A 21,908-nucleotide genomic window follows, 5' to 3' on the forward strand; every position below is an offset into this window, starting at 1 on the left:
AGGGGCTCTGCTCAGAATTCTCTGTCTGTTGCTGAGAAGATGATGGAAAAGGCTTGTTATTGCTTAGCCTGTTTCTTCCACCATTATTAAAGCCTTGTTGAGGCTTTTGTCGATCCTTCCATGAGAAATTTGGATGATTTCTCCATGATGAATTATAGGTGTTTCCATAAGGTTCACCCATGTAATTTACCTCTACTATTGCAGGGTTCTCAGGATCATAAGCTTCTTCAGAAGCTACCTCTTTAGTACTGTTGGATGCATTTTCCCATCCATTCAGACTTTGAGAAATCATGTTGACTTGCTGAGTCAACACTTTGTTTTGAGCCAATATGGCATTCAGAGCATCAATTTCAAGAACTCCCTTCCTCTGAGGCGTCCCATTATTCACGGAATTCCTCTCAGAAGTGTACATGAATTGGTTATTTGCAACCATGTCAATAAGTTCTTGAGCTTCTGCAGGTGTTTTCTTTAAGTGAATGGATCCACCTGCAGAATGGTCCAATGACATTTTGAAAAACTCAGATAAACCATAATAGAATATATCTAATATGGTCCATTCTGAAAACATGTTAGAAGGACACTTTTTGGTCATCTGCTTGTATCTTTCCCAAGCTTCATAGAGGGATTCACCATCTTTTTGTTTGAAGGTCTGAACATCCACTCTAAGCTTGCTCAACTTTTGATGAGAAAAGAATTTATCCAAGAAGGTCGTGACCAGCTTATCCCAAGAGTCCAGGCTATCTTTAGGTTGTGAATCCAACCATGTTCTAGCTCTGTCTCTTACAGCAAAAGGGAAAAGCATAAGCCTGTAGACTTCAGGATCTACTCCATTTGTCTTTACAGTCTCACAAATCTGCAAGAACTTAGTTAAAAACTGGTAAGAATCTTCAGATGGAAGTCCATGAAACTTGCAGTTATGTTGCATTAGAGCAACTAATTGAGGTTTCATCTCAAAATTGTTTGCTCCAATGGCCGGAATGGAGATGCATCTTCCATCAAATTTGGACGTTGGTTTATTGAAATCACCTAGCATTCTCCTTGCATTATTGTTGTTGGGTTCGGCTGCCATCTCCTTCTCTTGTTCAAAAAATTTCAGAAAGGTTGCCTCTGGATTGTTGTAATTTAGGTTCTCTTAGTTTCCTCTTCAGAGTCCTTTCAGGTTCAGGATCAGCTTCTACAAGAGTGTCTTTTTCCTTGTTCCTGCTCATATAGGGAAGAAGAGAACAAGAAAAGAAAGAGGAACCCTCTATGTCACAGTAAAGAGGTTCCTTATTGTTAGTAGAAGAAGAAAGGAATAAAAGTGGAGAATCCAATCACAAGGGTGAGGATAGAAGCAGTGATTGGAGATGAAGAGAGGTGAAGAGAAGTGTTAGTAAATAAATAAATAAATAGAAGAAGAGAAGAGAGGGAGAATTCGAAAATAATTTTGAAAAAGTAGTTAATGATTTTTGAAAATTAAAGATAAGATATAATTAAAATTAAAAATTAAAATAATTAATTAATTAAAAAGAATTTTTGAAAAAGGATGAGATATTTTCGAAAATTAGAGAGAGAGAAGTAGTCAGGTGGTTTTGAAAAAGATAAAAAACAAACAAAAAATCAAATAGTTAGTTGAAAGAGATATTAAAGTCAAATTTGAAAAGATAAGAAGATAAGAAGTTAGATAAGATATTTTGAAATCAAATTTTTGAAAAAGATAAAATTTTGAAAAAGATATGATAACAAGATAAGATAAGAAGATATGATAGAAAGATAGGATTGAAAAAGATTTAATTTTTTTAAAATTAAAATTAATTACTTGACTAACAAGAAACTAAAAGATATAATTTTTTTTAAATTAAAATTAATTACTTGACTGACGCGTACGCGTGAATTGAAGATTTGCTCAGCGACGCGTGCGCGTGACCGACGCGTCCGCGTGACTCGCAGAAAAGACCATCAGTCACGCGTACGTGTGACATGCGCCACGTGCAGAAAAATGCTGTAGGCGATTTATGGGCTGTTTTGACCCGGTTTCTAGCCCAGAAAACACAGATTAGAAGCTACAGAATGGACAAATCAAGTGGTCCCCACCCATCAGCTAAAGACTTGTTAATTAATTCAAAGTTAAATTCAAATCTTATTTTTAGGAAAAGATATTATTTTTAATTATAGATAATTAGATTTTAAATTTATTAGGATTAGTTATAAATAGGAATTTAGATGCCATCAGATAGGAACACTGTACATTTTTACCACAATCCTAGTTTTCTTCTCTGAACCATGAGCAACTAATCCTTCATTGTTAAGGTTAAGAGCTCTGTGTATTTGTATGGATTGATTCGTTTGTTCTTTCTAATTTAATCCATGTTTTGATTTATATTTCAATAATTGTTTTCGTTCTTTATTTTATGAATTTGGGTGGAACGGAAGTATGACCCATATTCTATTTGAGTTCTTGTAAAACTTGGAAAAGCTCTTTACTTGAACAACAGCTTGAAAACATATTATCCTAAATTTCTAATTGTTTGTATTTAACGGGATACGTGACATATAATCCCCTTATTTTTGGATAATTAGGATTCTTGTGGCATATGAACTGGAATTTGATCATCACCTTCTAATTTGATTTAATTGACCAAGGAATTGGCAGTTAATGAATTTTAGAGGAGACTAGGAAGGTCTAAGGAATTAGGGTCTAGTCACATATATTTTGCCATGAATTAAATCTTTCATGATTAAAATAGTTAGTAAGAAAAATCAATCTGAAAAATAGATAACTCTAAAACCTTAACTGTTTTCTCCATATTTTATTCCCAACTCATTACTGCTTGCTTTCTGAAATTTTTAATTTACTATTTAATGCTCTTTGAACATTCAAATACTATTTTTTGTCTGCCTGACTAAGCCTATCACTCAATAACTGTTGCTTAATCCATCAATCCTCATGGTATCGACCCTTACTCACGTAAGATATTACTTGGTACGACCCGGTGCACTTGTCGGTTATTCTGTGGTTAGAAACACCGCACCAATGAGCATATAGGTAATTTGTTCTACTATGTTTGTTTTCCTCTTTTATTTTGACATGTCCCTCCTGATTTGGTTGTTATTGATTTGCAGCCGAAAAAGCTCCTACTATTACCACTGCGGGTTTGAAGTCTTTCTTCAACCAACGTAAGAAAAGTGAGAAGGAAGTTTCTTCCAATGTGGGGAACGGTCCTGCTGCTGCAGTGATTCAATATGGCCCTGTGCAGAAGTCTAAACGGAAGAGAGGACAGGCAAAAGGTAGCCTTGCCGAGGTATTGGACGGTAAAGGAGAGTCTTCAATGGTACTGCAAATGGTTGAGTCTGCGTATCAATCGCAAAAAAAGGCTTCATGGATATGATAAAAAACGAGCATGCTAGATCCTTGTGGGCAAAGTTTTATCCTTTTAGCACTATGGCTGACGAGCTTTGTTGTTTTCTAGATGACATGAAGATGATTGATGAAGTGGGTCGAGCTGGTGTTAGCCGATTTCTTCAGGTATAACTAACTGCTGTATTGTTGTGTATGGTGTTTTTTAGTATTAACTGTTTTCTCTTTGTAGGTGATTTGTGCTCGTATTGTGGCTATTGGTAGGGTACAGGAGCTCGCTTTGGGCCGAGAGGAGAAAGAAGTTTCCCATTTTGAGGAGTTGTCTGGAATCATCCAAGAAAAGGAGGGAAAAATTGTTGAGCTATCTTCTTCCATAGAGAAGAAAGGTCTGGAATTGGCCGAGGAGCGGCGGCTGCATCAGGCATCTTCTGAACGATTGAAGATGTTGGGGTCCGAGAATGATCAACTGTCTGCTCGGATTAAAGAGTTGGAGAGTGGAATCTACGAGGCTTTTGCTCAAGGTTCTGAGCGTGCTGTTTCTCAGGTTAAGGTGCTTTACCCTGAAGCCGATGCTTCGAGGCTTGATGTTATGAAGCTGGTCGTGAATGGTTAGCTTGTGGATGACGAGGCTGCTTGGTGGACGAAATTGTGATCATCAACAATGGCTCTAAAGACTTGGTGCTCTCAAACATAAATCACACTTTGTCACAACTCCGCACAACTAACCAGCAAGTGTACTGGGTCGTCCAAGTAATACCTTACGTGAGTTAGGGTCGATCCCACAGAGATTGTTGGTATGAAGCAAGCTATGGTCATCTTGTAAATCCCAGTCAGGCGGATTCAACTATATTAAGAGATTATTGGATTTTCGAATAATAATAATAAATAGACAGAAAATAAAGATAGAGTTACTTATGTAATTCAATGGTGGGAATTTCAGATAAGTGTATGGAGGTGTTGTGTTCCTTCCGAATATCTGCTTTCCTACTGCTTTTATCCAATCTTTGCCACTCCTTTCTTTGCCAAGCTGTATGTAGGGCATCACCGTTGTCAATGGCTACATCCCATCCTCTCAGTAAAAATGGTCCAAATGCTCTGTCACAGCACGGCTAATCATCTGTCGGTTCTCGATCATGTTGGAATAGAATCCTTTGATTCTTTTGCGTTTGTAATCACACCCAGCAATCGCGAGTTTGAAGCTCGTCACAGTCATTCAATCCCAGAATCCTACTCGGAATACCACAGACAAGGTTAGACTTTCCGGATTCCCATGAATGCTGCCATCAATTCTACCTTATACCACGAAGATTCTAATTAAGGAATACAAGAGATATGCGCCCGGTCTAAGGTAGAACGGAAGTGATTGTCAGTCACATGTTCATAGGTGAGAATAATGATGAGTGTCACGGATTATCACATTTATCATGTTGAAGTGCAACGAATATCTTAGAATAAGAACAAGCGGAATTGAATAGAAAATAGTAGTAATTGCATTGAAACTCGAGGTACAGCAGAGCTCCACACCCTTAATCTATGGTGTGTAGAAACTCCACCGTTGAAAATACATAAGTGATGAAGGTCCAGGCATGGCCGAATGGCCAGCCTCCATGAAAGACCGAATGGTCAAAAGAACAAGATAGTCCAAGACATCTAATAAACTAGTAAAAAGTTCTATTTATACTAAACTAGCTGCTAGGGTTTACAGAAGTAAGTAATTGATACATAAATTCACTTCCGGGGCCCACTTGGTGTGTGTTTGGGCTGAGCTTGATCTATCCACGAACTGAGGCTTCTCTTGGAGTTGAACGCCAAGTTGTAACATGTTTTGGGCGTTCAACTCTGGTTCGTGACGTGTTTCTGGCGTTTGACTCCAGAATGCAGCATAGAACTGGCGTTGAGCGCCAGTTTACGTTGTATAATTACAAATAAAGTATGAACTATTATATATTGTTGGAAATCTCTGGATGTCTACTTTCTAACGCCGTTGAGAGCGCGCCATTTCGAGTTCTGTAGCTCGAGAAAATCCATTTTGAGTGCAAGGAAGTCAGATTCCAACAGCATCAGCAGTCCTTTGTCAGCCTCCTATCAGAGTTTTGCTCAAGTCCCTCAATTTCAGCCAGAAAATACCTGAAATCATAGAAAAACACACAAACTCATAGTAAAGTCCAGAAATGTGAATTTAGCATAAAAACTAACGAAAACATCCCTAAAAGTAACTAGATCATACTAAAAACTACCTAAAAACAATGCCAAAAAATGTATAAATTATCCGCTCATCACTGCTGCTTAAAGTGATAGTGAGGAGTCTAGTATCAGTGATAAGGCAGAATAGGCCTATATTTATGATTTATTTTGTAAGCTCTATGTATGGCATTTTGGCCTTAAAACTTGTATTTAACTTGTTTGCTTTTGGATAATTCCGAGTATTATTCTCGGTTGTGCTTTTTTAGGTTCCGAGTATAGAGGCTCGGTTTTTATGGTGACTGTTTTAGTCTTTTATAAGATACGATATTATGGCAAAGTTTTGATAGTAGTAATGTTTTGCAATAGCAATAGCTTGATGTGCTTTTGTTGTTCGGATTTTGCCGAGTACTACGCTCGGTGTATATTTTATAGTTTTCGAGTATGGAGCTCGGATTATTTTGACTGACATATATGCTTGCCGTTATGATAACATAAATGTTTTGCTTGCAATATAAGTGACATTTGTATAATGATTTGTAGCGTCCGGCCTCGTTAAAACCCGCTTCGAGTAAAACCCATGTGTTGTGGGAAAAAACCTTCGAAGGGAAAAAAGAGTACCATCATTCGCAGATTTACAATTTGTGTCATGATTGATAATCCTTTAGTGAGGAGATATTCCATGTTCCTGGAAATTGATCTCCTTTAAGAGTTTCTAGTTTGTAAGCCCCCTTTTCGAGATTCTGGAGGACTCGGAAAGGTCCCTCCCAATTTGCTATTAATTTTCTGTGTGCTGAAGGCTTCCAGCTTCTTCTGTTCGCCTGAGTACGTGGTCTCCTTTATTGAAGGACCTGTGAATTACTCTTTTGTTGAGTCTTCACTCTATGAATTGTTTCCTGGCTCATTGCTTTATTGCTAAAATGTCTCTTTCTTCTTCTAGGAGATCCATCTAGGCTTTACGAGCTTGCGAGTTGCTTGATTGATCATAAAGCTCGGCTCTTATTGTTGGGATGCTGACTTCGATTGGTATTAGTGCTTCTGCGCCATATACTAGCTTGAAAGGAGTTTCTCATGTAGCAGATTGGATGCTGGTATTGTAGCTCCATAAGATTTCTGGGATGAGGTCAGCCCATTCTCCTTTGGCCTTGCCGAGCTTTTTCTTCAATTCTTGTAAGATAATTCTGTTAGCTGATTCGACTTGCCCATTGGTTTGTAGGTGCTCGACTGAGCTAAAATGGTGTTTAATGTTGAAATTTGTTAAAAAAGCAGCGAGTTTATGGTCTATGAATTGTCTCCCGTTATTCGAGATTATCTCTCGTGGGATACCATATCTGCATATAATGTTTTTCCATAGGAAATATCTCACTTTATCTGACGTTATATGCACTAGTGGTTGTGCTTCTATCCACTTAGAGAAATAGTCTATTGATACTAAAAGAAAATTTACCTGGCCTGACGCTTTCGAAAAAGGTCTGAAGATATCCAATCTTCACCTATCGAAAGGCCAGCTTACCTCTGTAGTGTGGAGTTCTTCGGCCGGGATCTCTGAGAGGGGGGCGTGCTTTTGACAGTTGTTGCATGTCTTGACTTTTGAAATACAGTCCCTTTTTATCGTCGGCCAATAGTATCCTGTACATAATATTTTTGAGGCCAGTGCTCGGCCGCCGATGTAGTTTCCATAAACCCCTTTGTGTGTTTCTGCCATGACATCTTCAGCCTACTCCTTGCTGATGCATTTGAGAAGTGGTTGGGAGTGTCCTCGCCTGTACAAGGTATTTCCGAGTACTGTGTAGAAACTCGCTCTTCTTCGGTATAGCGGCAAGTTCGGTTCCTCATTCGGTACGGCACCTGTGTTGATGTAATTGAGAAAAGGTGTTCTCCAATATGGTACCTGCATGATGCTTAAGATTGTGTCCTACTCAAAGCTCGGCTTGTTAAGTGTTAGTTGGGACAGGGCCGGTGTGTTTTTCGCCTACCTTGTTGTGGCTAACTTGGACAACACATCGGCTCTGGTGTTTTATTCTCGGTTTACATGAATAATATCAAATTTACTGAACTTTGAGATAAGATCCTTCGTTATAAGCCAATATTTCTCTAACAAAGGATCTTTTACCTAGTACTCGCCCTTGATTTGATGTACTACTAGTGAGGAGTCGCAGTAAACTATTATCTGAGGTATCCTAAGTTGTTGGGCGAGCTTCAGTCCTGCTAGCAGAGCTTCATATTCTGCTTGGTTGTTGCTTGCATTGAAGCGGAACTATAGTGATTGCTCGGCTATCACTTTCTCTCCCTCTTTTAGTAATACCCCGGCTCCACTTCCTTCTCTGTTTGATGCTCCGTCTACATGTATGCTCCAATTGTTTTCTATGTGCTGTGTTTCATTAGTCATTTCTGATACGAAGTCAGCCTGTACTTGCGACTTCAGACTTTTTCTTGATTTGTACTGGATGTTGAACTCAAAGAACTCGACAGACCATTTTGTTAATTGTTTGGCGAGCTCTGGTCTGGTCAATATCTTCCTCAATGGTTGGTCGGTTCGCACTATAATTGTGTGACTCTGAAAGTAGTGTCGTAATCTTCTTGCTGTAGTGATCAATGCCAACGCTAACTGCTCTACTTTTGGGTATCTTGTTTCTGTTGGTTGCAATATTCGGCTAATGAAGTATACCGGGTTTTGCTTTCTGCCTATTTTAATTACTGAGACCGAGCTTATAGCATGGTTAGATACTGATAAATATAAGTGCAAAAGCTTACTCATCTCTGGCCTCTGGAGTATGGGGGGTGATGTTGTACCCATTTGAGTTCCATGAAAGAACTTTCTCATTCTTCTGTTCAAGTGAACTTTCTGCCTTTAGAGAATGTTTGGAAAAAGTGATAAAATCAGTTTGCCACTGCAGGTAAGAAGCGTGACAAGGAAGCTACTCTTCCTGCTAGTTGTTGGACTTCCTTTACTGTCCTTGGGCTCATCATATTTAGTATTGCGTGACACTTTTCTGGGTTGGCTTCAATCCCTCGTGAGGTTAGCATGAAGCCGAGGAATTTCCCTCCTTAGAATCCAAAGGCACATTTGTCTGGGTTGAGCCTCATATTATATGCTCGGAGTTGGTTGAAAATTTCTACCAAGTCATCACAGTGTGACCCTTGTGTAGGCATTTTTGCTACCATATCATCTACATAGACTTCCATATTTCGACCTATCTGCTATTTGAATACTTTGTCCATTAATCTTTGATACGTCGCACATACATTCTTTAGGCCAAAAGGCATTACCTTGTAACAAAAATTTTCATGTTCTGTTATAAAAGCTGTTTTGCTTTGGTCCTCTGGGTGCATCAAAATCTGGTTATAACCAGAGTATTGATGAGCGGATAATTTATACGCTTTTTGGCATTGTTTTTAGGTAGTTTTTAGTAAGTTTAAGCTACTTTTAGGGATGTTTTCATTAGTTTTTATGTTAAATTCACATTTCTGGACTTTACTATGAGTTTGTGTGTTTTTCTATGATTTCAGGTAATTTCTGGCTGAAATTGAGGGACTTGATCAAAACTCTGAAAAAGGCTGACAAAAGGACTGCTGATGCTGTTGGAATCTGACCTCCCTGCACTTGAAATGGATTTTCTGGAGCTACAGAACTCCAATTGGTGCGCTCTCAACGGCATTGGAAAGTAGACATCCAGAGCTTTCCAGCAATATATAATAGTTTATACTTTATTCGGAAATTGATGATGTAACTTGGCGTTGAACGCCAAGTACATGCTGCTGTCTGGAGTTAAACGCCAGAAAAACGTCATGATCCGGAGTTGAACGCCCAAAACACGTTATAACTTGGAGTTCAACTCCAAGAAAAGCCTCAGCTCGTGGATAGACCAAGCTCAGCCCAAACATACACCAAGTGGGCCCCGGAAGTGGATTTATGCATCAATTACTTACTCATGTAAACCCTAGTAGCTAGTTTATTATAAATAGGACTTTTTACTAGTGTATTAGACATCTCTGGACGCCTAGTCCTTAGACCATGGGGGCTGGCCATTCGGCCATGCCTGAACCTTTTACTTATGTATTTTCAACAGTGGAGTTTCTGCACACCATAGATTAAGGGTGTGGAGCTCTGCTGTACCTCAAGTTTCAATACAATTATTATTACTTTCTATTCAATTCTCTTCTATTCTTATTCCAAGATATACGTTATACTTAACTTTGATGAATGTGATGATCCGTGACACTCATCATCATTCTCACCTATGAACGCGCGTGACTGACAACCACTTTCGTTCTACTCTAGGCCGGGCGCATATCTCTTAGATTCCCCAACAGAATCTTCGTGGTATAAGCTAGATAGATGGCGGCATTCATGAGGATCCGGAAGGTCTAAACCTTGTCTGTGGTATTCCAAGTAGGATTCTGGGATTGAATGACTGTGACGAGCTTCAAACTCCTGAAGGCTGGGCGTGATGACAAACGCAAAAGAATCAAGGGATTCTATTCCAACCTGATTGAGAACCGACAGATGATTAGCCGTGCTGTGACAGAGCATAGGAACGTTTTCACTGAGAGGATGGGATGTAGCCATTGACAACGGTGATGCCCTACATATAGCTTGCCATGGAAAGGAGTAAGAAGGATTGGATGAATGTAATAGGAAAGTAGAGATCCAAGAGGAGTACAGCATCTCCATATGCCTATCTGAAATTCCCACTATTAATTTACATAAGTATCTCTATCCCTTTTTATTTTATTTATCTTTATTTATTCAATCTAATCACATTTGACTTTATGAGTCCACTTAACTGGGATTTACAAGATGACCATAGCTTGCTTCATACCAACAATCTCTGTGGGATCGACCCTTACTCACGTAAGGTATTACTTGGACGACCCAATGCACTTGCTGGTTAGTTGAACGGAGTTGTGACTTCAAATAGAGCCAATTATTAAATTTCATACAAATACAAAGAGTATGTGATCACAATTTCGTCCACCAAGTTTTTGGCGCCGTTGCCGGGGATTGTTCGAGTATGGACAACTGACGGTTCATCTTTTTTATTATTTTCGTTTTTCTAAAGTATATTTTCGAAAAAATAAAAATCCAAAAAAAACATAAAAATTAAAAATATTTTGTGTTCCTGTTTGAGTCTTGAGTCAATTTTTAAGTTTGGTGTCAATTGCATGCTTTAAAAATTTTTCTTGCATTTTTCGAAATTCCATACATTCATAGTGTTCTTCATGATCTTCAAGTTGTTCTTGACAAGTCTTCTTGTTTGATCTTGATGATTTCTTGTTTTGTGTTGTTTGTTATTTTTCATATGCATTTTTTGTTTGTTAGAGTCCATGCATTAAAGATTTCTAAGTTTGGTGTCTTGCATGTTTTTTTTGCATCAAAATTTTTTCAAAATTATGTTCTTGATGTTCATCATGATCTTCAAAGTGTTCTTGGTATTCATCTTGACATTCATAGTGTTCTTGCATGCATCTTGTGTTTTGATCCAAAATTTTCATATTTTGGGTCATTTTTGTGTTTTTCTCTCTCATCATAAAAAAATTTCAAAAATCAAAAAAATATATTTTCCTTTTTTATCTCCTAATTTTCGAAAATTTGAGTTGACTTAGTCAAAAATTTTAAAAAATTAGTTGTTTCTTACAAGTCAAGTCAAATTTTCAATTTTAAAAATCTTATCTTTTCAAAACTTTTTCAAAAATTAAATCTTTTCCTTTTTTCATTAATTTTCGAAATTTTTTAAAAATATTTTTCAAAATCTTTTTCTTATCTTTTACATCATATTTTCGAAAATTAGCTAACAAATAAATGTGATTGATTCAAAAATTTGAAGTTTGTTACTTTCTTGTTAAGAAAGGTTCAATCTTTAAATTCTAGAATCTTATCTTTTAGTTTCTTGTTAGTCAAGTAATTAATTTTAAATTTTAAAAATTAAATCTTTTTCAAAACTAATTTCAATCATATCTTTTTATCTTATCTATTTATCTTATCTTTTTATCTTATCTTTTTCAAAATTTTATCTTTTTCAAAATTTGATTTCAAAATATCTTATCTAACTTATTTTCTTATCTTTTTCAAATTTGACTTTTTGATTGTTTCTTATCTTTTTCAAAACCACCTAACTACCTTTCCCTCTCTAATTTTCGAAAATACCTCCCTCTTTTTCAAAAATTCTTTTTAATTAACTAATTGTTTCAAGTTTTAATTTTAATTTTAATTCATCTTTAATTTTCGAAATTACTAACTCCTTTTCAAAAATATTTTCGAAAATCCCTCTCTCATCTTCTTCTATTTATTTATTTATTTACTAACACTTCTCTTCATCTCTTATCACCTCCCCTATCCTTACTCTTTATACAGACTATTCATCCCTCTCCTTCCATTATCCCCTTTCTTCTTCTACTAATAATAAGGATCCTCTTTACTATGACATAGAGGATTCCTCTTCCTTTTATTTTCCTCTTCTCTTTCATATAAGCAGGAACAAGGAAAAAGGCATTCTTGTTGAAAGCTGATCCAGAACCTGAAAGGACTCTGAAGAGGAAACTAAGAGAAACTAAATTACAACAATTCAGAGACATAGTAGAGCTCAAGGACATCAATGGTCCTTCAAGAAGGCACCACCCTCACTAAGGTGGACTCATTCCTTGTTCTTAAATTTTTCTTCTGCTTTTCGTTTTTTTTATGTTATATGTTTATCTATACTTGTGTCTTTATTACATGATCATTAGTAGTTAGTAACTATGTCTTAAAGTTATGAATAAATCCATTAATCCTTCACCTCTCTTAAATGAAAAATGTTTTAATTCAAAAGAACAAGAAGTACATGAATTTCGAATTTATCATTGAATTTAGTTTAATTATATTGATGTGGTGACAATACTTTTTGTTTTCTGAATGAATGCTTAAACAGTGCATATTTTTTATCTTGTTGTTTATGAATGTTAAAACTGTTGGCTCTTGAAAGAATGATGAACAAAGAAAAATGTTATTGATGATCTGAAAAATCATAAAATTGATTCTTGAAGCAAGAAAAAGCAGTGAAAAAGCAAAAGCTTGCGAAAAAAAAAAGGTTGCGAAAAAAATAGAAAGAAAAAGAAAAAGCAAGCAGAAAAAGCCAATAGCCCTTAAAACCAAAAGGCAAGGGTAAAAAGGATCCAAGGCTTTGAGCATCAATGGATAGGAGGGCCCAAGGAAATAAAATCCAGGACTAAGCGGCTAAACCAAGCTGTCCCTAACCATGTGCATGTGTCATACAGGTCCAAGTGAAAAGCTTGAGACTGAGTGGTTAAAGTTGTGATCCAAAGCAAAAAGAGTGTGCTTAAGAGCTCTGGACACCTCTAACTGGGGACTCTAGCAAAGCTGAGTCACAATCTGAAAATGTTCACCCAGTCATGTGTCTGTGGCATTTGTGTATCCGGTGGTAATACTGGAAAACAAAATGCTTAGGGCCATGGCCAAGACTCATAAGTAGCTGTGTTCAAGAATCAACATGCTTAACTAGGAAAGTCAATAACACTATCTGAAATTCTAAGTTCCTAGAGAAGCCAACCATTCTAAACTTCAAAGGAAAAAGTGAGATGCCAAAACTGTTCAGAAGCAAAAAGCTACAAGTCCCGCTCATCTAATTAGAATTAATATACATTGATATTTTGAAATTTATAGTATATTCTCTTCTTTTTATCCTAATTGATTTTCAGTTGCTTGGGGACAAGCAACAATTTAAGTTTGGTGTTGTGATGAGCGGATAATTTATACGCTTTTTGGCATTGTTTTTAGGTAGTTTTTAGTAAGTTTAAGCTACTTTTAGGGATGTTTTCATTAGTTTTTATGTTAAATTCACATTTCTGGACTTTACTATGAGTTTGTGTGTTTTTCTGTGATTTCAGGTAATTTCTGGCTGAAATTGAGGGACTTGATCAAAACTCTGAAAAAGGCTGACAAAAGGACTGCTGATGTTGTTGGAATCTGACTTCCCTGCACTCGAAATGGATTTTCTGGAGCTACAGAACTCCAATTGGCGCGCTCTCAACGGCGTTGGAAAGTAGACATCCAGAGCTTTCTAGCAATATATAATAGTTCATACTTTATTCGGAAATTGACGATGTAACTTGGCGTTGAACGCCAAGTACATGCTGCTGTCTGGAGTTAAACGCCAGAAAAACGTCATGATCCGGAGTTGAACGCCCAAAACACGTTATAACTTGGAGTTCAACTCCAAGAAAAGCCTCAGCTCGTGGATAGACCAAGCTCAGCCCAAACATACACCAAGTGGGCCTCGGAAGTGGATTTATGCATCAATTACTTACTCATGTAAACCCTAGTAGCTAGTTTATTATAAATAGGACTTTTTACTAGTGTATTAGACATCTCTGGACGCCTAGTCCTTAGACCATGGGGGCTGGCCATTCGGCCATGCCTGAACCTTTTACTTATGTATTTTCAACAGTGGAGTTTCTGCACACCATAGATTAAGGGTGTGGAGCTCTGCTGTACCTCAAGTTTCAATACAATTATTATTACTTTCTATTCAATTCTCTTCTATTCTTATTCCAAGATATACGTTATACTTAACTTTGATGAATGTGATGATCCGTGACACTCATCATCATTCTCACCTATGAACGCGCGTGACTGACAACCACTTTCGTTCTACTCTAGGCCGGGCGCATATCTCTTAGATTCCCCAACAGAATCTTCGTGGTATAAGCTAGATAGATGGCGGCATTCATGAGGATCCGGAAGGTCTAAACCTTGTCTGTGGTATTCCAAGTAGGATTCTGGGATTGAATGACTGTGACGAGCTTCAAACTCCTGAAGGCTGGGCGTGATGACAAACGCAAAAGAATCAAGGGATTCTATTCCAACCTGATTGAGAACCGACAGATGATTAGCCGTGCTGTGACAGAGCATAGGAACGTTTTCACTGAGAGGATGGGATGTAGCCATTGACAACGGTGATGCCCTACATACAGCTTGCCATGGAAAGGAGTAAGAAGGATTGGATGAATGTAATAGGAAAGTAGAGATCCAAGAGAAGTACAGCATCTCCATATGCCTATCTGAAATTCCCACTATTAATTTACATAAGTATCTCTATCCCTTTTTATTTTATTTATCTTTATTTATCCAATCTAATCACATTTGACTTTATGAGTCCACTTAACTGGGATTTACAAGATGACCATAGCTTGCTTCATACCAACAATCTCCGTGGGATCGACCCTTACTCACGTAAGGTATTACTTGGATGACCCAGTGCACTTGCTGGTTAGTTGAACGGAGTTGTGACTTCAAATAGAGCCAATTATTAAATTTCATACAAATACAAAGAGTATGTGATCGCAATTTCGTCCACCAAGTATGCATCCTAAAACTCAAGGTTTTGAAACCAGAAGCATTATCAACTAACTTATCAATGCAAGGTAATGGATATGCATCTTTAGGGCAAGATTTGTATAGATTTGTAAAGTCGACGCACATGCGCCATTTACCTGAGTTTTTTCATACCATTACCACATTTGATAGCCATGTGGTGAAGCGGATCTCTCTGATGAAACCTGCATTGAGGAGTTTCTTGGTTTCTTCAAATGCTGCTTATTTTTTCTCCTCTTCGAGGTTTCGTTTCTTTTGCGCCACTGGTCGGACTGTCTTATCAATCGCTAGTTTGTGGCAGATAACCTCTGGGCTTATTCCGGGCATGTCGTCTGGCGTCCATGCGAATAGATCGGCATTCTGGTGCAGTATGTGTATTAGTTCTGTTCGCTCATCCCCCTCCAGTGCTTCTCCGATGTGAGTATATTGCTTTTCATCTGCTGTTAATGTTACTCGGTGCAGGTTGTCCATTGGTTGGGGTCTCTCACCGAGGTCTTCTCTTAGGTCGAGATCGGCTAGCATTATGGCTTCGGCAGAATTGTGTATCTCTTGGACTTATGGCCGAGCTCCCTGCTTCGTTTGGATTTGCTTTAGACTAGCATTGTAGCACTGCCGAGCTTCTTGGTGATCGGCGTACACTGTTGCTACTCTGTTTTCCTGCACTGGAAACTTAATACACAGGTGTAACGTGGACACTACCGCTTTGAATATATTCAAGGTGGGTCTCCCGATTATAATATTATAAGGGCTATAACAATCTACTATTAGGTACTGAATATCAATGGATTTCGACATAGGGATCTCTCCCATTGTGTTCGTTAGCCATATATGTCCCATGATGGGGACCCTTCTCCGAAGAACCCAATTAGCTCTCCCGAGAAGGGCTGTATTAGTTTTTCTGATAACTTCGTCTTTTTAAAGGTAGAATAGAACAAAACATCAGTGCTACTACCTAGGTCCAGCAGTGTTTTCCTTTCCAACAGCTCTCCGACCTGGATGGAGATCACTACTGGGTCGTCAAGGTTAGGGCTTGCTGATCTGAAATCTACTTGGTTGAAGGATATCGTGACATCTGGGTCCTTCTCCTTCTTTGGCTTCAATGTTCCTTCGATTGCCAGCATTGCCCTATAGCTTCGTTTTCTGGCCGAGTTTGTTTCCCCTCCACCTGCATATCCTCCTGATATGTGGCTGATGATTCCTCTTGGTGGATCAGAAGTTGTCTGCTCCTTTTTGTTCTTATCTGCCCCTGCTTGTTTGTGCTCATCCCCTTGGCGTGCTAGTCTTTCGAGCAGGTCCTTTGCAACGATGCAATCGTCCATAGTGTGGCCGAACTTCTAGTGGAAGGCGCAATGCTTGCTTCTATTTATGAACCTTTGGTCTTGGTAGTTCCCTGCTCGGGCTGGTGGCTTCACAATTTTGGCATTCAAAATTTCCTTGATCATGTTCTCTCTCTTGGTGTTGAACCTGGTGTAAGTGTTGAATTTTGGTGTGAGCTTGAAGGGCTTCTTTGGCTCTTTATTGTTTGATCGGAATGTTTTGTCTTCATCCCTTCTGTGTAGCTGTTTGTCTGTTTTCTGAGCTTCACAAAGCTCCTTGATTTCCATCTGTCCTGCAGCCCTTTCGCGGAATTCTTCCAGTGTTTTTGGTTTTGTAATTGCAATTGTTTCTCGAAATTTGCCAGGTCTGAGGCCGGCCTTGAGGGCGTGCAGGTGGACCGCGGGATCTAAGTCTTGAATCTCCATTGTTGCTTCCACAAATTGGGTCATGTAGTCCTTCAGACTTTTGTGCTGGCCTTGCTTGATAGTGCTGAGGTAATCTGATCCGTGCACGTATATTCTTGACGGAGCAAAATAATCAATGAACGACCTTGCTAGGTCCTCAAAGGAAGAAATTGAACCTGCAGACAACTTAGAAAACCAGAGTAATGCAGCACCATCGAGGTAAGTAGGGAAGGCTCGGCAGAGGACAGGCTCATTGTTAGCACCGTTAAAGAACATCATGGATTGAAACTTCTTCATGTGAGCTCGGGGATAGCCGAACCCCTTGTATGGTTCAAGCGCGGAAGGTTGTGCAAAGTTTTTTGGCATCTGGTACTTTGTGATCTCCTCGGAAAAGGGATTGTTGAGCGTAAGCTTCTCCTTTGGTGGAGTGATGTTTAAGGGGTCTGTGTTGCCTTGGGCCGAGCTTTTGGGGCTTTCTCCTTCATGCTTTCTGTTGTTCTGCGCAGATAGCTCGGCTATCCTCCGCACTTCTGCTTGAAGTTCAGCGAATTGGGCCATGAGCTCAGCTTGTGTGAGTTGTGGATTTTTCTTGTCAGTCGTGTTCGGGGATTGAGAATCCTACAAAATAGAGTAAAAGACTAAACAAAGGGAAAAGTGGGATTAGATGTATTCCGGGCCCCACGGTAGGTGCCAAGTGATTCATCCTGGTACTGGGGTGGCCGAGCTTTAACAATTCCGAGCAGGCGACCGTCGGAGAGGAAGAGTTATACGTCGGCCTAGACCGAATACCGCGGCGGAAATACCTGCAAAAGATATTCCGACGCTCAAGTCAATAATGATCTTTAGTTAAGTAAAGAATAAAAGACTGAGAATGGAACCTTGATCCTTAGTTGAGAATATTAGTTCGGCTTTATAGACGTTGTGTTACCCGTTTACTGTGGATAAGTCCGAGTTTGTAGGTTGGTTATTGTATTATGTTTTGGTGATTGGGTTTGTTAGGCACGTTTCTATTTTCAAATGAGCGAGGTCGATCTTATCTGTTCACGTGCCGAGCTTTCCGGGTGGCTGAGGATAGTGGTGACGAATCAATAAATATTTTTTAAATTATTATACTTTATACACTATGCACTCCTTATATACTCCCACTAAAAAATTACATCAAATAAATTTATATTTATTATCGATAAAAATTAATTTAAGTGACAGAACCTAAAAACTTAAGTTGACACAGATAGACAAAAAATACATGTTTCTTAATTATTTTTTTCGGATTTTATATTTATTAAAAAATAAAAATAAAACTTATTTATTTGAAAGTATCACCCACTTTATCTTTATCGTATTTAAAAGATTAATCATTAAATTTTTCAGTCTGAAACAAAAAAAAAAAAAAAGTTAAACGTTACTCATTAAGTAGATGAAATGCGTGTAATATTAATAAATTCTAAAAGATATGAGTGTAATTTATCTTTAAATTTCTTAGTTTTGAACAAAATAAAATTACATATTTATCTATCCAAAAAAATTAATAAATATATCACATGTTCCTTAAATTAATAGGAGCAAGTTACTTTGGAGAGAGACATATGTATTAAACTGTGTCCATACTACTTGTACATTTCTTTTACTTTTTATTAAAACAGAATTCATCTTTGAATTTAAGAAGTCATGCAAAAATGCAAGTCTCTTTCCTTCATTAGAATATCATATTTGTCCCCTTGTAGCAACTTACGTCAACTATTGTAGATCACCATTTCATGGAATCCTATTCTCACTTACGAAAGCATTATTTTTTTGTTCTTCTTTAATACTGTACATCCTCATCCAACCTTTATTATATACCATATACATAAGAAGTTATTTTTAATAATATTTTATTTATCAAAATAAATAATTTGTAGTGTTTTGATCAAAATATATCGAATTTTTTATCTCGTTTACAAACAAGATAAGGCATAAAATGACATGATCGTATTACGTTTGTACACATGTTGAGTAAAACTCTTATTTCATTTACGGTAAAAATAAGATACGTATAATCTTATCTCGTTTACACTGTAAACGAGATAAGTGTAAACGAGATAAGAATGGAGGCCTACATATATGCATTTTGTCCACAGTTATCATTAAAAGCTTTTTAACTTTCATTTCTTAGCTTTTCTCCTACTTTCACCATTTTCTAATCATATTTTCGAATTACTTAAAGAATATGACGCACGTTGATAATCACGATGCAGACATTAACAGACTAAATGCGACTTGACATATTATAGGGGCAGCCGACTTTGTGATTGGTGTTATTTTTCGTTTTATGTTTATGTTAAAGAATAGATGTGTTACCATACTTAACGTGCTTTTATAGAGGTAGTAAGTAGTATGCAATATATGTTAGGCGAATGAATATATGATTGGGAATTATTTAAATGATAGAGTATGATCTTAACCATACTTTAAAATGGATTTATTAATTAAATATTTGTTTAGGTTTATTTTTCTTTAATCTAAGTTTTTATTAACCATATATTTATTTAATTTAGTTATTAATTTGGGTTATTAACCATTTCTAATAAACTTAATTAAGTAGCAAAATATTTGTTTTTATTTACTAAATATTTAAGTAAATGAATTTTTTTTAAATTTATTGTTAGTTAAATTAAGTTATTAAGTTGATGGTGTCTTAGTTGGTAATTTAAGAAAATGTTTTCAATTAATCTAACTTATGAAGGAGATGCGAAATAAATTTTATTATTCACTATTAAACTAAATAATTTTATTTAAATTAAATAAAATAGACATTTATTAGTTTAGTTATTAATTATCTTACAAAATATTTTCATTTGCATTATATTATACAGATGTTTAAATTAATTATTTTACTAAACATTTTCATTATTTAAGTAAATTTTTTTATTTAAATAAATTTATAATTTAAATGTTTGTAGTTATTTATCAAAATAGTTTATTTATAAGTCAAATTAATTCGTTATGTATACATTTGTGGTAAAATGTTTTATGTTGAAATTCTTATAGCTTATAGGTCTACACATTTCTGATTTGATTTTTTTTAATTGTTTATCAGAGGTCTCGCCTACTTCTTCCCAGAATAGTAAGTCACACACTCCTACCACCAGACGCCATTGTTCCACACCTGAAAGAGGCTGGGTTCGGCAAGGTGTTGCCACTCAGAAATTTTGTGTTCTACAACTCGCTAATCACGGCATTTGTTAAGCGCTAACGTCTAGAGACCCACACCTTCTACCTGCCGTAGAGTGAGTGCATGATCACCCTACATGACGTCACATACCACCTCTGGCTGTGCGCTAATGGAGAGCACGTGGGTGGTTGTTTTCGTGACTTCCATACATGGTACGGTACAACACTAATCTCACATATCGTTTCGGAACAAGAACTCTGCTGGACTTGCAGCAACCTCGACACCCATGGTTGACAGGTACAACAAGCATAACAATGACAATTGAGAATATAGAACACATGAAACTTCAACTTACCAGTATCCAATATTCTGCCGAAGAGCAACACGGAGACTCTAAGGGTAGCCTGCTTCATGTTGTTGGCAACATACATGGTTGATGAGCGGATAATTTGTACGCTTTTTGGCATTGTTTTTAGTATGTTTTTAGTATGATCTAGTTAGTTTTTAGTATATTTTTATTAGTTTTTAGTTAAAATTCACTTTTCTGGACTTTACTATGAGTTTGTGTATTTTTCTGTGATTTCAGGTATTTTCTGGCTGAAATTGAGGGACCTGAGCAAAAATCTGATTCAGAGACTAAAAAGGACTGCAGATGCTGTTGGATTCTGACCTCCCTGCACTCGAAGTGGATTTTCTGGAGCTACAGAAGCCCAATTGGCGCCCTCTCAACGGCGTTGGAAAGTAGACATCCTGGGATTTCCAGCAATATATGATAGTCCATACTTTGCCCAAGATTTGATGGCCCAAACCGGCATTCAAAGTCACCTTAAGAATTCCCAGCGTTAAACACCGGAACTGGCACCAAAGTGGGAGTTAAACGCCCAAACTGGCACCAAAGCTGGCGTTTAACTCCAAGAAGAGTCTCTACACGAAAATTCTTCAATGCTCAGCCCAAGCACACACCAAGTGGGCCCAGAAGTGGATTTTTATGTCATTTACTCATCTCTGTAAACCCTAGGCTACTAGTTCTCTATAAGTAGGACCTTTTACTATTGTATTTTCATATCTTGGTAGCTATATTTATTCTTATGCTATCTTAGATCATTGGGAGGCTAGCCTCACGGCCATGCCTAGACCTTGTTCTTATGTATTTTCAACGGTGGAGTTTCTACACACCATAGATTAAGGTGTGGAGCTCTGCTGTACCTCGAGTATTAATGCAATTACTATTGTTCTTCTATTCAATTCCGCTTGTTCTTGTTCTAAGATATCACTTGTTCTTCAACTTGATGAATGTGATGATCCGTGACACTCATCATCATTCTCACCTATGAACGTGTGACTGACAACCACCTCCGTTCTACATTAGATTGGGTGGATATCTCTTGGATTCTTTAACCGGAATCTTCGTAGTATAAGCTAGAACTGATGGCGGCATTCAAGAGAATCCGGAAGGTCTAACCTTGTCTGTGGTATTCTGAGTAGGATTCAATGATTGAATGACTGTGACGAGCTTCAAACTCCTGAGGGCGGGGCGTTAGTGACAGACGCAAAAGAATCACTGGATTCTATTCCGGCCTGATTGAGAACCGACAGATGGATAGCCGTGCCGTGACAGGGTGCGTTGAACATTTCCACTGAGAGGATGGGAGGTAGCCACTGACAACGGTGAAACCCTTGCATACAGCTTGCCATGGAAAGGAGTAAGAAGGATTGGATGAAGACAGTAGGAAAGCAGAGAGACGGAAGGGATCAAGCATCTTCATGCGCTTATCTGAAATTCCCACCAATGAATTGCATAAGTATCTCTATCTCTATCTTTATGTTTTATTCGTATATCACCTATACCCATTTGAGTTTGCCTGACTAAGATTTACAAGGTGACCATAGCTTGCTTCATACCAACAATCTCTGTCGGATCGACCCTTACTCGCATAAGGTTTATTACTTGGATGACCCAGTACACTTGCTGGTTAGTTGTGCGAAGTTGTGATAAAGAAGTGAGATTGCAATGAGCGTATGATGAGCGGATATTTTATACGCTTTTTGGGGTAATTTCATGTAGATTTTAGCATGTTTTAATTAGTTTTTAGTAGAATATTATTAGTTTTTAGGCAAAAATCATATTTCTGGACTTTACTATGA

General features: G+C 37.5%; 1 protein-coding gene and 1 non-coding gene across 2 annotated transcripts; one reads left to right on the top strand and one right to left on the bottom strand.

The window, feature by feature from the left end:
- The first annotated feature begins 566 nt into the window (after positions 1-566).
- On the top strand, positions 567-670 carry LOC112699804 (small nucleolar RNA R71). Its single transcript, XR_003152742.1, has one exon. It is a non-coding gene; the product is annotated as a small nucleolar RNA R71 (small nucleolar RNA).
- A 15,552-nt stretch (positions 671-16,222) lies between these two features.
- LOC112805774 (uncharacterized) lies at positions 16,223-20,194 on the bottom strand. Its single transcript, XM_025848109.1, has 3 exons — positions 20,119-20,194; positions 17,399-17,412; positions 16,223-17,227 (listed from the first exon to the last, which is right to left on the bottom strand). The coding sequence occupies exons 1-3, from the start codon at positions 20,192-20,194 to the stop codon at positions 16,223-16,225; spliced, it is 1,095 nt and encodes a 364-aa protein (XP_025703894.1).
- Between the last annotated feature and the right edge of the window lie 1,714 nt (positions 20,195-21,908).

This window comes from Arachis hypogaea, chromosome 6 (genome assembly GCF_003086295.3).
Source record: "Arachis hypogaea cultivar Tifrunner chromosome 6, arahy.Tifrunner.gnm2.J5K5, whole genome shotgun sequence".
In the NCBI taxonomy this organism is placed as follows: Eukaryota; Viridiplantae; Streptophyta; class Magnoliopsida; order Fabales; family Fabaceae; genus Arachis; species Arachis hypogaea.

Excerpts from the sequence above, each read along its gene's own strand:
- LOC112805774 (XM_025848109.1), bottom strand. The coding sequence starts at position 20,194 with ATGTATGTTGCCAACAACATGAAGCAGGCTACCCTTAGAGTCTCCGTG.